This window comes from Peromyscus eremicus, chromosome 9 (assembly GCF_949786415.1).
Source record: "Peromyscus eremicus chromosome 9, PerEre_H2_v1, whole genome shotgun sequence".
NCBI classification, from domain to species: domain Eukaryota; kingdom Metazoa; phylum Chordata; class Mammalia; order Rodentia; family Cricetidae; genus Peromyscus; species Peromyscus eremicus.
In genome coordinates, this window is record NC_081425.1 from 59,039,034 (window position 1) to 59,052,868 (window position 13,835).

General features: G+C 43.9%; 1 protein-coding gene across 3 annotated transcripts in view; it reads right to left on the minus strand.

The window, feature by feature from the left end:
* The window catches only part of Wdfy2 (WD repeat and FYVE domain containing 2), a 143,472-nt gene that overhangs the window by 49,022 nt on the left and 80,615 nt on the right, over positions 1-13,835 (minus strand). Inside the window, exons 1-2 of one of the 3 annotated variants that reach the window (XM_059273506.1) lie at positions 13,468-13,815; positions 13,206-13,361 (exon numbers count right to left, since the gene is read on the minus strand). The exons of 1 other annotated variant lie outside the window; for it this stretch is intronic. In XM_059273506.1, the coding sequence (XP_059129489.1) occupies positions 13,206-13,271 (66 nt within the window). In that variant the 5' untranslated portion in view covers positions 13,272-13,361; positions 13,468-13,815. Of the gene's footprint in view, positions 1-13,205; positions 13,816-13,835 lie in introns of those variants that run through there. One more of the 3 variants, XM_059273505.1, reaches the window with a different exon arrangement.

The window sequence follows — 13,835 nt, forward strand, 5'->3', positions numbered from 1 at the left end:
GGACTGTGGGTGATAATGTGTCCACAAGAGATCATTACTGACCATAAACATACCACTCTGGTGGGAGATGTTGATGGCAATCGGGGGTGGGGGGAGAGTGGCAAGGAGCTGGGGCGGGGGCACGGTGAAACCTCTACACCTTCATCTCTACATCAGAACAATACTCAAGATGCCCACAAATAGAACTTCAAATCCTAGAATAATAATGCTAAAAATGACCTTCTAAGATTGTTTGGTTTTGTTTTTTTTCCCCAAACTTGAGAATCTTTTTACTAAAGCTTGAGAGAAAAGCAACAAAGCAGGTAAGCTGAAAACCCCAACAAAAGGGAGGTCTTTGGAGAAACAAGGAGGAAGCCCAGGTGTCAGGGAAGGCACGTGGAGGCTTTTGGCAGATATCCAAAAAAAAGAGGAAAGTTAGACTTTTTGAATTAGAACTCAGAAAAGTGGGTGGGCTTGGTGTGAGGTATGCAGTCTACAGGCTTCACAACAGTGTCCTGGAACTTGCATGCTTTTGAAAACTACTCAGCACTCTAAAGGACATTTGTTTACTTAGGTTCTATAAATTGATACTTATTATACTAGAAATAAAACCTGATGAAATTATAGACTATTTTATAAACAAATTTATATTGGCTAATAAAGTCCATGAAAAGTGCAACTTTTTATAAACAAAACTTAGTGACAAGAGTTGTACTGTTTTCCATTTTAACAAGTCTCATTAATGTCTGGCTGAAGAGAAGACACTTGGAGCCTCATGCTGCTTCTGCATTCAATCTGTCCATCATCAGGAAGTGGGAGTGGAAAGACCAGGTCTCAGAGTTGTGACAAAGTGGCTTCCAGTTCACTGACCTCACTTTGGGAGCGGCTGGCTTCAGTGACTCAGCTGGCCTGAGGTTTGCTCCCCTTGACTTCAGATCCTGGGGCCTGCCTGCACTGCTCCTGACCGTCTGCAATGGTGAAAGGGGGCTTTGCTGCCTATCACGTATCTTGCACCCAGGAATTGAGAGGCTAGGTGCCCTTTTCTGCCTCTGTCGAAGACCAGGGACCCTCCTGACCAGGGGTAGTTTAAGAAGTGGAGGGAAGGAAAAGCTTTAGCTTCAAACCCCTCTCAGTTGTGTAGGAAACCTCTAGGCACATTTCTGACTGATATGCATGGCACACAGAAGCACGTGGAATAAGGGAAGGAAAGAAAGTTGGGGTGTGTGCAGTAACAGCAGCCGACTGTCTTTCCATATCGAAAGTATCATCTACAAGAAATGGCTAGTTTGGAGTTTTACTGTTGCCCAAGGCCCAAGTGTTGAAGTCTTCTTGGTCACAGGGTATCATTACTGGTGAAATCTTTGGGGGTGGGGCCTAGTGGGAGGAAGTCATTGTAGTGTGCCCTCCTAAAAATGGCTTAAAACTTTTGAGAAGCCGGGCGGTGGTGGCACACGCCTTTAATCCCAGCACTTGGGAGGCAGAGCCAGGCGGATCTCTGTGAGTTCGAGGCCATCCTGGACTACCAAGTGAGTCCCAGGAAAGGAGCAAAGCTACACAGAGAAACCCTGTCTCGAAAAACAAAAAAAAAAAAAAAAAAAAAAAACAAAAAAAAAAAAAACAAAAAAAACTTTTGAGAAAATTATTCAGAACACACAAAAAAGCTGCCTCGTGGAAGTGAAAATTTTATAAATGATGTCATGATTGGTACACTAAAAACTTCAGCTAGACTACTGTTTCACTTAGGAGCAGCTCATGAAAGGCATTTCATTTCCCTTTCTTAAGTGTTGGATGTCCTGGAGTTCCAGGGTCTGAGGCAGCAAAAAAATGCTACTGTAAGTATGTTAATTTAGACAGAGCAGTTCTCTATTAATGCTAACACATTTTGAAGGACATAAAATAGTAACATGCTATACAAAAGTGAAATTAATTTTTTTCCTGTGAGGGCTACTGTAAATAAGTGCGACAGATACTAATTTATTTACTATTTAAAGAACCCACCAGGGAAGAATGAAATGACTTGATGCACATCAATAGTAGACTTTGAAGTAGGAAATATGACTTCTCAACTGGAGGTTCAATGCTTCCCACCATCCAATTACATAAAAATGGGTGCAATTAACGGGCAGTCCAATAATTTAAGAAGGAACAGAGCCCATTACTATGGTGTTGCTTCTCCTAGTCAGTCTGAGAATTAGAACAATAAATGCCTTTGACTCAAACCTCAAGACTAACCAATGTTCACTTCCTGGGTCAGTTAAAACCACCATATCCTGCATCTCATGGTATTCATAGCCAAGATGTCCATTCATACTTGCTTTATATCTTTTTCTGGCTTTAAGCCCACAGTTCTTTCAGTCCTGAACACTATTTAAGAAGTAAATATGGCCGGGTGGCGGTGGTACACACCTTTAATCCCAGCACCAGGGAGGCGGAGGCAGGTGGATCTCTGTGAGTTCGAGGCCAGCCTGGTCTACAGAGCTAGTTCCAGGACAGCTAGGGATGTTACACAGAGAAACCCTGTCTCAGACTCCCCCTGCCCCCCCCCAAAAAAAGGGAAAGTTAACCTACTACTGAAATTAAAACCATTTCTGCCATATAAGGAATTATTACTGACACGTGACTGGGAGCCAAGACCTTTATGTTGCTCATTGGCTTGTCTGTGCAGCCTAGGCAGTCCTTGAACTAGAGATCCTCCTTCCTTGGCCTACTGCATGCTGGGATTTGAGGCTGTACCTGGCTTGGTTAGGTTTTTATTCACTCAAAAAGTATTTCCCAGAATCCAATTTCACAACGTTCTCTACAGAGTATGGGAAATGCCACTGCACATATTTCCTGCCTTGAAGCTACTCATGCTAAGAGAAAACAAAGGAACACCACATATTAAACTCCTCTGATTCCACAGACACTTTCAGTGACTTCATGTGTCATTTATTAAATACAAAAGGATATAAATGGAATATACAGAAATGTTAACGTAGAAATGTGAACTAAGACCCTTCCAACAAAGCTGTGCAGATGGCCTCTCACTGGGATGGCTCTGGGTCTCCAGGTCTAGTCTTAAAAGCAGGGTAAGTCCTGGGGAGGTCTGCAAGTGTGGGTCAGGTGTGAGGGCTAGCATCTGATTTTAGTAATGTGGCTCCTCATTCCTGGTGTGGATGTGAACCACACATCTGATATTTGGTAGTAGAACTCTGATAGGTAGATTGACAAGTAGGGGCAAAAAAAGTGCTTTGAACTTTATTCTTCCTGAAGTTGCTGAGAACTTATACCCTAAGGAGGGGTAAAATTAAACTATAAGTTTGAGAATGAGGAAAAAGAGGGAATAGGAGACAACAGACAGCAGGGGCAGTCTAGTGGATTACTGCAATGGGCCACAGTCAAAACTGTAAGGGATAGAACATTTTTTAAATCTAGTGAACAGACTGTAGACAGTTCTGGGGCTGAGGGAAGATGTGGCTTATGTTTCTGGATGGGGCTCTGCATGATGCCATTTACTAAAGGAACAAGGGACAACGGGCTAAATCTAAAGTATCTTTGGGACATACAGGTTGAAGGCACAGTCAGTTTCTGCAGCCTGAGTCCGGGGCTCAGGACAGCAGCAGCCTGAAGCACAGTCCTGAGAAGTGGAGGAGCAGGACAGTGAAGCTACAGGGCAGATTAACAGGAAAGACTGGGCAGGAGGGAAGGAAGCTTGAGAGAATATCATCCCAGAGTGTCAAATGGAAGAATCAGGAGGGGGATCCAGAGGAAACACAGAGACTTAGAAAAAAACCATACCAAACACCAAACCATGACTCCATTTAGTACCCTGGGAGGCACCCTTCCCATCCTACCCCAATCAGAAAGCTCAAGGCTAAAGGACCAGCACCATCCCTTTTTTGAGGTGTGTGGGTCTCACTAAGTAGTCCACACTGGCCTTGAATTGAGAATCCTCCCATTTCAGCCTCCAAAGTAGCTGGAATTATAGGCATGTACCACTATGCCTGGCTTGCTCTAACGTTTTTGACTTTTCTCTAATCTGGGAAACCAATTGGACCCATGTGATGGCTGCTGATGGGAAAGTCATGCTGGTCTTTGTGTCAATGTGGTAAGCAGTCCCTCTTCATTCTTCTCTGAGATGAAGGTCTAATATTGATAGTATATGAAAATGTACAGTCGTTCCCTGGTAAAGATGAGTGATGTGGAGCATGGATCCAAACTGGTGTGTGTGTGTGTGTGTGTGTGTGTGTGTGTGTGTGTGTGTGTGTGTGTTGGGGTTGGGTGGGTACATAAACAGCAAGAAGCACACGCCTTGGAAAGAAAACCTACCTTTAGTTACAACACCCTAGGTCACTGCACAGCTCAGCAAGAACCCCAGAGACCAGGGCAGACAAGACATAACACCACACCCTTCTCTGATGACATAAGCCTCATGACTGCCTGGGATCAAAAGCAGCTGACAGCCATTCCCTAATGACAGAACCTGCTCCCGCCCCACACTTTGGCTCCATGAGTTCTGAAGCTTTACAGCACAAACACAAGCATCGGAGGGCTCTTTGGGGACATGACCCGTGGCTCTGCTGCTGTCAAGTACTAGAGAGAGGAAGACTCCACCAGTGATTAACACGGGCTCTGAACAGGACTGGAGAAACCGGCATGAGTCTTAACTTCTCCAACAGATGAAGTCCATATGGAAATTAGCAAAGTATCTTATGTCTACAGAGAATATTCTTTTATTTGATGGGTATAGTAAAGAAAATTGATTCCTATTGCTGAAAAACAATGTAGGGGCCTGGGGAGACGGCTCAGCGGGTAATACACCTGTTGTTACCCCAGAATCTGTGTAAAAGCCAGTGGCTGTAGTAGCTGACCTGTAACCCCAGCACAGGATGTAGAGACAGAAAACACATTCACCCCTGCCAACAAGTTAGTCAGTCAGACAGGTCCAAAACACTTGTAGGACAATTGAGGAAGATACCCAACACTGATCTCCGTCTTCAGATTCACAAGTGAATACATATTCATCCACACACACAAATACATACATGCATATACACTACACCCACCCACCTTGACCTTGGGTCACTCACTGAACCTGGAGTTCACTGATTTACAAGTAATAGCTGCCCAGCAATCTCCAAAGATGCTCCTATCTCTGCCTTCCCTCTACTAGGATCACAGGGGCATGCCAATACATCTGGCTTTTTATCTAGGTACTTGGGATTCTAACTCAGTTCCTTGGGCAAGCAATGTACCAACTGAGCCATCTGCCGAGTCTCTCCTTTAAGGGTGATGAAGATGAAATGGCATTAACTTAAACATGTCTACAGAAAAATACAGCTTTTGGTGCTCTACACTTTGTAAATTACTGGAGAATTACTGCAATGATTCAGCAAAGACATAAGATGCTTCCACTAGGCCATTTCTTCCCCCCGCCCCCGGACATGGCCTACTAAATCCACTTGACATGGGTTTGGAAGATTCATGGATACTGGCTACAGAGCCTGCTGCTGCTGCCAGCGACATTGGCAGGAGCTAATATTTATCTGTGCTATGCACAGGCTGTTCTAGGAGTTTTCCGTGTGTCATCCTGACACACACTATATAAAATGAATACAATTATCATCCTCACTGATGATTGAGATAGAGAGCAAAGAACCTTGTGTAGCGTGACAGAGTAGAAGGCGGAAGTGCTGTGACTCAATTCAGGCAATGAGACTCCAGAGGCTGGGTTCCTAGCCACTATATGTCAGCTCCATGTATCTTACAGTCATCCAATCATTCATTCATTCATTCATTCACTTGTTGATTCTGAGTGTTTATAAAGCATTTACAATTGAAGAGTCCTGGGTGCTAGAGACCCTGAAAAACAACCAGACTCAGTCCCTGCCCTGTGAAAAAACATGGTGAGCAGAGAAAAGAACCTAGGCTGCTAAGGTGAAATAGTGAGCAAAGTGGCACGGTACAAACCAAGGCTGTAGTTGTGGGTAGGGCGAGACCTTCAGGGTCCATTTGGCTATCTAAAAACGTTTACCCTGTTTCCTAAGCATCAGGGGAAGCCATTAAAGGTTCCACTGGTAGACAAGATTACAAACTCATCTCTAAAAGCTCCTTTGAGTCCTAATATGGAAGACAACTTGGTCAGAATAACTATGAGATGGCAGTGAAGGGACAACTGAGGAAGGTAAGGAGGAGGAGAGTAAAGGGATGGGGGTGGGGGATGAGAAGGGGCGAAGGAGAAGAGTAAAGGGATGGGGGTGGGGGATGAGAAGGGGCGAAGGAGAAAAGTAAAGGGATGGGGGTGGGGGATGAGTGGGGGAGGGAAAAGATGTTGACAAACAGGTAAAATCAGTTAAGTGATAGACTACAGAAAGACCAAGTCATTAGAGGGCCAAGACCCTTCGCTTGTGCAACACGACACAGGGGCCTCAGTCACTGTAATGGGAGCCCTGGGGACAGGCATGAGGAGGAATGAGTTTATGTTAGACGTGCTAAGTTTGGGGTTCACTTGGAACATTCAATTAGAAACATTAGGAAGGAAGTCAGAACCCCAGAGTACAGTCTAGATAGAAACACAAAGCTCATCTTGTCACACGCATAGCAAATGAAGTCATGGTGTAGATGAGGCTGTACAGAGAGAACTGAACCAAGGCCTAGAGCAAATGTGAACTGACTCCAGCACTGGACCAGAGCTGCTTAGAGAACAACCAAGGACAGAAGAGCTGGAGAACAGAAGAAAGCCAGCACAATCTTACGCTAAGGGTGCATGCACAAAGAGGCCATTGCCGAAACCATGAGTGATGCTACACACTGCAGGGAGCTCGAGCATGGGAAGGCAGGACCCAACAGAGCCGGTTTCAGAGAGACGCAGCCAGCACTGCTGCAAAGGTCAGACCCACTGTGGATAAGCCCACACGGGCCTTCCTAATCAGCCAGTAACCTGAGCAGGCTGATGGTCCTAGAAGGCTGACTGCAGTGGTTAGAGTTTTGTGTTGGATGGTTTTATGTCAACTTGACACAAGCTAAAGTCATCTGAGAGGAGGGAACCTCAATTATAAAAATGCTTCCATAAGATCAGGCTGTAGAAAAGCCAGTAGGTCATTTTAACTAGCGATCAATAGGGGAGGGCTCAGTCCATTATGGGTAGTACCATCCCTGGGCTGGTGGTCCCGGTTCTATAAGAAAGCAGGCTGAGCAAGCCATGGGGAGCAAGCCAGTAAGCAGCACTCCTCCATGGGCTCTGCATCAGCTCCTGCCTCTAGGTTCCTGCCTGGTTGAGTTCCTGTCCTGACTTCCTTCAGTGATGGAATACAATGCCAAATAAATCCTTTCCTTCCCAACTTGCTTTTTGGTCATGGTGTTTCATCACAGTAATAGAAACCTTAACTAAGATAAGTTCCAAGGGAAGAACTATACTATGGTGACTGTAAAGAACTCTTTTGAGAAGTGAGATCATAAAGAGGGAAGGAGCTAAGAGTTACAATGTTTCAGTTCTTGTTTTAAGAAGCCTGAGACTCTCCAAGCCAATGGGAAGGAACCAAGGGAGGAAGAATCATTAGGGTACAGTCCTAAGATGAAGAGGAGAAAGTACCTGACCATGTATTTATCATTTCCTCCCCATTGCCTTTCTGAAACACAGCTGTGGTGACTGGCCAACCTAAATCCTGCATATACTATGTAAATGATTTTAACCCATCCTGAACAGCAGGGCCTCCTTCTAACCTAATTTATGTGACAATCTGGGTGTTCCTGTAAGTATTCATGTTACAGAATCAGTCTTAAAATTTGCATCAAGAAGGTCAGCTAAGCCAGGTGTTGGTCATACATGCCTGTAATCCTGGTACTCAGGAGACAGACAGACACAGGAGAAGTTCAAAGCCATCTTCAAATGCAGAGCAAGTTCAAGGCCAGCCTGGGCTACATGAGAACCTGTCTCAAACAAAGGTCTTCTAAAAATCCACAGATACAGAATGGAATGGAGGCCCAGAGTTTAGGAGTTTGAGACAGGAAGATCAAGACTTTGAGGCCAAACTCAGCAACATGGTCCTATCTTGTTCCCCCTAAAACCCAAACAGATAAAACCCCACAATTACAACGCATGTTCTAGAAAAGAATCTCTGCTCAAAGAACATGGTTGGTACTGAATGCACGCACTACTGCTCCACCAGTATTCACAGCCACACACAGTCACTAAACACAAGGTGAACGACTAGACAGGTAATGACATTAGGGAAGAAGACAGGTTTGGTCTTGAGAAGTTCCAGAAAAGTCCACCACCCCCACAAATGCCAAAGGTACAGTAACCGCCAGTTTTCTTTATAAAAATCCCCCGTGGGGAATTAACTGTGTCAATGAACAGTAAGCCACTGGTGTGTCAGTCCTTAGAACTATTTCCTCCTGAGCACAGCTCCAATGCCTGGGTTAAGTTCACTGTAACTCAGCACAAGGGCAGGAAAACATGGTTACCTTTATGTTAGAAAGAGCTCACATCGAAAGTCCAGTGGCTCTAAATGTTTAAAAAACAAAACTCAGAAATGGTGTTTATTTATCTATTTGTGGGGGGGAGCACATGTGCATGCATGGATGCATGTGTGTGCCATGTTTGAAGGTCAGAGAAAACTCGTGGGTGTCAGTTTTCTTCTTCTCCCATGTGAGTCTCAAGATTCAAGCCCAGGTCGTTATGATAGGTGACAAAGAGTCTTCACCAGCTGAGCCATCTCACCAGCCCTGACAATGGCTTGTAGTGGAAGGAGCTGTGAGGATGTCATCGCCATCTGGTAGTGTCGGTAACTGAAGGAAGGCCCTGAAGATCCCAGCTCCACATTTCTGTGAATACATAACTTCTGGGAACTTCCTTTAAGACCATCTTAGGCTCTCACAATTAAGGTTTTATTCCTAGATGGAGTCAAACCAGAAATTCCAGAAAGCAACCTCAGTTCTAGAAGTACAAAACCTGCCAGCTAGAGAGAGAGCAGTGCTGTGGCTAAGCTAGGAGAAGAGTTAAAGGACTCCCGTCAGCAGTCACGGACTGACTGTAGACTTGACTTGGACACAGCTGAAACACTGTCCTCCCAGGCTGCCAGTCATTACTGCATAGCATGACCCCACCACATCGGTGTGGTGGTGTGGGGTGTAGTCCATGTAGGCTCATAGTAATCCATGGCAAACACTAATAATAAAAATCTACTCAAAGCACTTGTTAGGATGAATGTTTAAATTCCTCCCTCCTCTCTTAAAAACAATGACTAAACATACAAGTTTTGGCCAAATGCTCCCAATACCCTAGTAAACACTGTACACAGCTCCTAGTAGTTGGACTGCCCTTATGGTAAGAAGAAGTCCACCTGGAACAATACTCAGAAAAATCTACCCAAGGTCAAGGAGGCCAGCTCAGCCACCACTGTCATGATCTACCCAATGTACCTACCCAATGTAACCACCCAATGCGCCACTTAACCAGAGGAGGACTGCACTAGTTACAGAAGAATGTTCTTTTCAATTTTGATCTTTCTCTCTCCCAAGAGGAATTTTGGCTCATCCTCTAACATCTTTGGATATTTCTTCACACCTCATGTCAAGCAATCTTGTAAGAACACTGTAAGAGAACACCGCAGATAGAGTAGGTGAACTGAGTTGAGTAATACCCTCCAAATTCACAACTATCTGGAACCTCAAAGTATGACCTTATTTAGAAAAAGAGTGAGTTAAGATGTGATAGGTTAAGATTTGAAGATGCGACAAGTGAAGACAAGGCCACACTGATTAGTGCTGACTAAGCTCAATGACTGGCATCCTGTAAGGTAATACAGACGGGAAGTGACGGAAGGATACAGGTTAGTGCAAGTGGGGTGAAGGCTCAAGCCACAGAACATGGGGCACTGGAGGCTGGGAAAAAACAAGGAAGGAGCCTCCCCGGCCGGCATCAGAGTGAGCACAGCCTTGCCAACGTCTTCATTTCTGTGTCTAGTTTCTGAAACTGAGAAAATGAATTCCATCGTTTTAAGCAATCCAATTTGTGATGCTTTGTTGTGCAGTCCTAGGAAAGTAACAGGCTAGGTATTAATACCCGGAGTATTACTACTGGTAATGACCCATCTTGCTCCTCTTTCACATCTATAAGGGATGCATTCCAAGTCCACCAATGGATGCCTATGAGATTGTTTTGTTTTGTTCCCTATACACACTTATGAGAGAGTTTAGTTTATAAATTAAGCACAATAAGAGATTAACAATTACAACTAAGATAAATGATTACTTAAACTTGGGAGTCATTTATTTCTGGAATTTCTGCTTACTGTTTCGGACCACAGCTGTTGGTGGGTAGCTGAAATCGCAGAAACAGATGCAGACAAGGGAATGCTGCACATACGGGTCACTACAAACAGTGCCCTGGCCTGCACATTCTCAGTGCAGTGAGATACTGGCCGGGGGGATGACATCTCTAAAGATGCCCAGATTCCTTTTTAAAGGATACAAAAACTTATTTTTCAAAGGCACAATTTTTCTCTTTTACTGGAAAAAGAAATACCCTTTCCTAAGGTAACTACATTCTTTTCCCTTGAAGCCTCTGAAGGATCAAGAGAATCCACCTGGGTATCTCCTGTTACCGGGAAAACAAACTCTGTCCCTGGGGGTTTCCGTGAAAACACACAACACTGTGAGCTCCATCATGCGACACAACATCAAGCTAGGCCACCTGAAGAACACCACTAACGAAACAGAAGCAAGCAGTGACATTTCCATGAAGCTGTTCATTTAACTTGCAAATATGAATCCCTACAGAACACTATCTGCAACAAGACAAAGTTTATAAGACTTCCAACTGCATAAGAAAACGATGCCTTAAGTTCCCTCAAACTGTCAAGAACACATTCTGTTTCTACTTATTGCGTCCTGGTGTCCATTCATGCTGCCCTCCCTCCTCCTCCTCCTCCTCCTCCTCCTCCTCCTCCTCCTCAGCTTTTCCTATGTTAAGAGCATCCACTCACTGAGCTAACTCCCAATCTTACTTAGGTTTTCTACTTGACTGCTTAACACAAGTCTGAGGATTCCAAGAAGTGGAGTCTGGTGTGCATCTATAGGCCTAAGCTAACCACATAAACACAGCACCTGCTCACATGTCAACTGAGAGCATATAAACACTGATGGCGCAGTGCAGAACTCCATTTCATGTCCTGGTGAGACGAGCTCAAATCCTTTCTCTCTTTTCACCTTGCATGTGGCAAAGCACTATGGTGGTCCAAGGAACAGTTTCAACACAAACTGGAAGCAGACGCTGTCTGCTTTCACAGCCGAGGAAGGAGACAGACTCACAAACTGAGACTAAGACTCCCAAGCCCACAGACAGGCTCCCCGTGTCAGCCGACTGCTTCTTAGCTAGGTAAACTCTCCAGACTTCATTCTCTTTATCTGAGACATGAGCAATACTACCCACACCTCAGGGTTACTGTGAAGCATGGATGAAGCAGCATGGCAATGCTTAGTGTCTTATAGAGGGGATATATTTGATAAATTTCTAGTTCCTACTCCTTTATTTCCTTAACCCATGCCAACTAATAAAAATATATGCAGTAAGAATACGATAGGGCCAGGGAGATGGCTCAGTTAGTACTTGGCATGCAAGCATGAGGAACTAGTTTGATACCAATGCCCGTCAAGAAAAAAATAGGGCAGGTGTTACAGCACACACACAAAATCCCAGCACTAGACAGGCAGAGACAAGAGGGTCCCTGGGGCTTGCTGGCCAGCCAGTCTACTCTAATTTGTGAGCTCCAGGTTCAGGGAGGGACCCTGTCTCAAAACTTAAGGTGGAGAGGGATTGAGGAAGACATGAGACTTTAACCTTTGATCTCCATACACAATGTATACATGTGCAGGCATGTATGTACACACACACATGTAGGAAAACCATGACCCAAACCACAAATCCATATATAATCAATTACATTTATTTTTACACAGTAATAACAATAATATAGATTAATTCTTTCTTTCTGTCTGAGCCAAACTTCCTCTAACATATGTATGATTAACCTTCAGGTGTCTTTTGGTTGGTTTTTGTTTTGATTGTTTGTTTGTTTTTGAGAAAGATCATACAGAGCCACAGCTGGTCTCTAATTCACTATGTCGACAAGGGTAACCCTGAACTACTGGTTATAATACCACTTCCATTTCCCAAGTGCTGTGATTACAAGTGCATGACACCGCATCTGATCCAAGGAAATTTTTATATTGTTTTGAGAACTTGTTTGAGGGACAGAAAGATGGCTTAGGGGGTAAAGGCACTTGCCGCCAAGCCTGATAACTTGAGTTTGATCCTCAGGACCCATATAGTAGGGAGAAAGAACTAACTCCCACATGGTGTCCACTGATCTCCAAACTCATGCTATGGAGCAAACATCCCCACAAAATAAATACATAAATAAGTGTAACTTTAAACCATGGTTTTTTGTTTTTTTTTCCGAGACAGCGTTTCTCTGTGTAGCTTTGCACCTTTCCTGGAACTTACTTGGTAGTCCAGGCTGGCCTCAAACTCACAGAGATCCGCCTGGCTCTGCCTCCCGGGTGCTGGGATTAAAGGTGTGCGCCACCACCGCCTGGCTAAACCATGTATTTTTAAAAACAGGACTTGTTTAAAAACTCTTTAAAGACAGGAATTCATCCTAATAAAACATTAATAAGAATGTTAACTTTATAACAGTTTGGTGAGGAAGATACATTTTTATATAGATAAACATATACATATGACTATCCTATAACCATTATTCAGTAGGACTGGTGAAAAATCCTTGAGTAAAAACTACTTCTGTGTTGACACTTCCTCCCCATCAATTATGAATTATCCACATGTGATGGCTATTTTTGGTTATCAACTTGACTACATCTGAAATTAACTAAAACCCAAGCAGCTAGGTATAGCTGTGAAGGGTTTTTCTTGATTGAATCATTTTGAAGTGGGAAGATGAACCCTAAATCTGGATCTTTTGAGGTGGGAAGACCCATCTTAAATCTGGGTCACCTTCTGGTGGCAGTCTATATAAAGAACATGAAACAGTGATTCTCAACATGTGGGTCATGACCCCCAAAAGACTGAAAGAAAAAAAACAGATATTTACATTATGAATCATAACAGTAGCAAAAACACAGTTATGAAGTAACAAAGAAAGTAATTTTATGGTTGGGGGGTCACCACAACATGAGGAACTGTATTAAAGGGCCACAGCATTAGAAGGTTGAGAACCACTGACCTGGAAGAAGAGCTTGCTCTTTGCTTGCCCTTGCTCTTGCTGGCAAGTCCATGCCTTCACTGCCATTACAGCCTACTTCTTCAGGATTCCAGCGTATGCTGAAGACCAACTAAGACGCCCAGCCTTGTGGACTGAACAACTACTAGATTCTTGGACCTTCCATTGGAAGACAGCCATTATTGAGAACAGTTGGGATCATAACTTATAAGTCACTCTAATAAATCCATATATATGTGAATATATGAATATATATTAATTTTACCAGCATATTCATTCATCAGTTCTGTTCCTCTAGAGAGTCCTGACTACTACAGGAAGCATCTATTCAAGACCTTTAGTAGTGTTTTCCTCCCCGCATCCCTCCTTTAACCTGCCCCATCCTTCTCCCCCATTAACCTTCCTATTCTAGTTCCCCTTTATCTTTTATAACACTATCCTCTATTTCCCTTCCCTTGGAAGATCCTCTGCCCCCTCCGACCCCTTACTAGGTACCCAACCTCTATGGTTAATTGGATTGAAACATATTTATGATTAAAAATTAACGTGTGTGTGTGTGTGTGTGTGTGTGTGTGTGTGTGTGTGTGTAGCAGTGTAGTAGTGGTGATTCTGATGCTGACAGGTGGCGAGGTC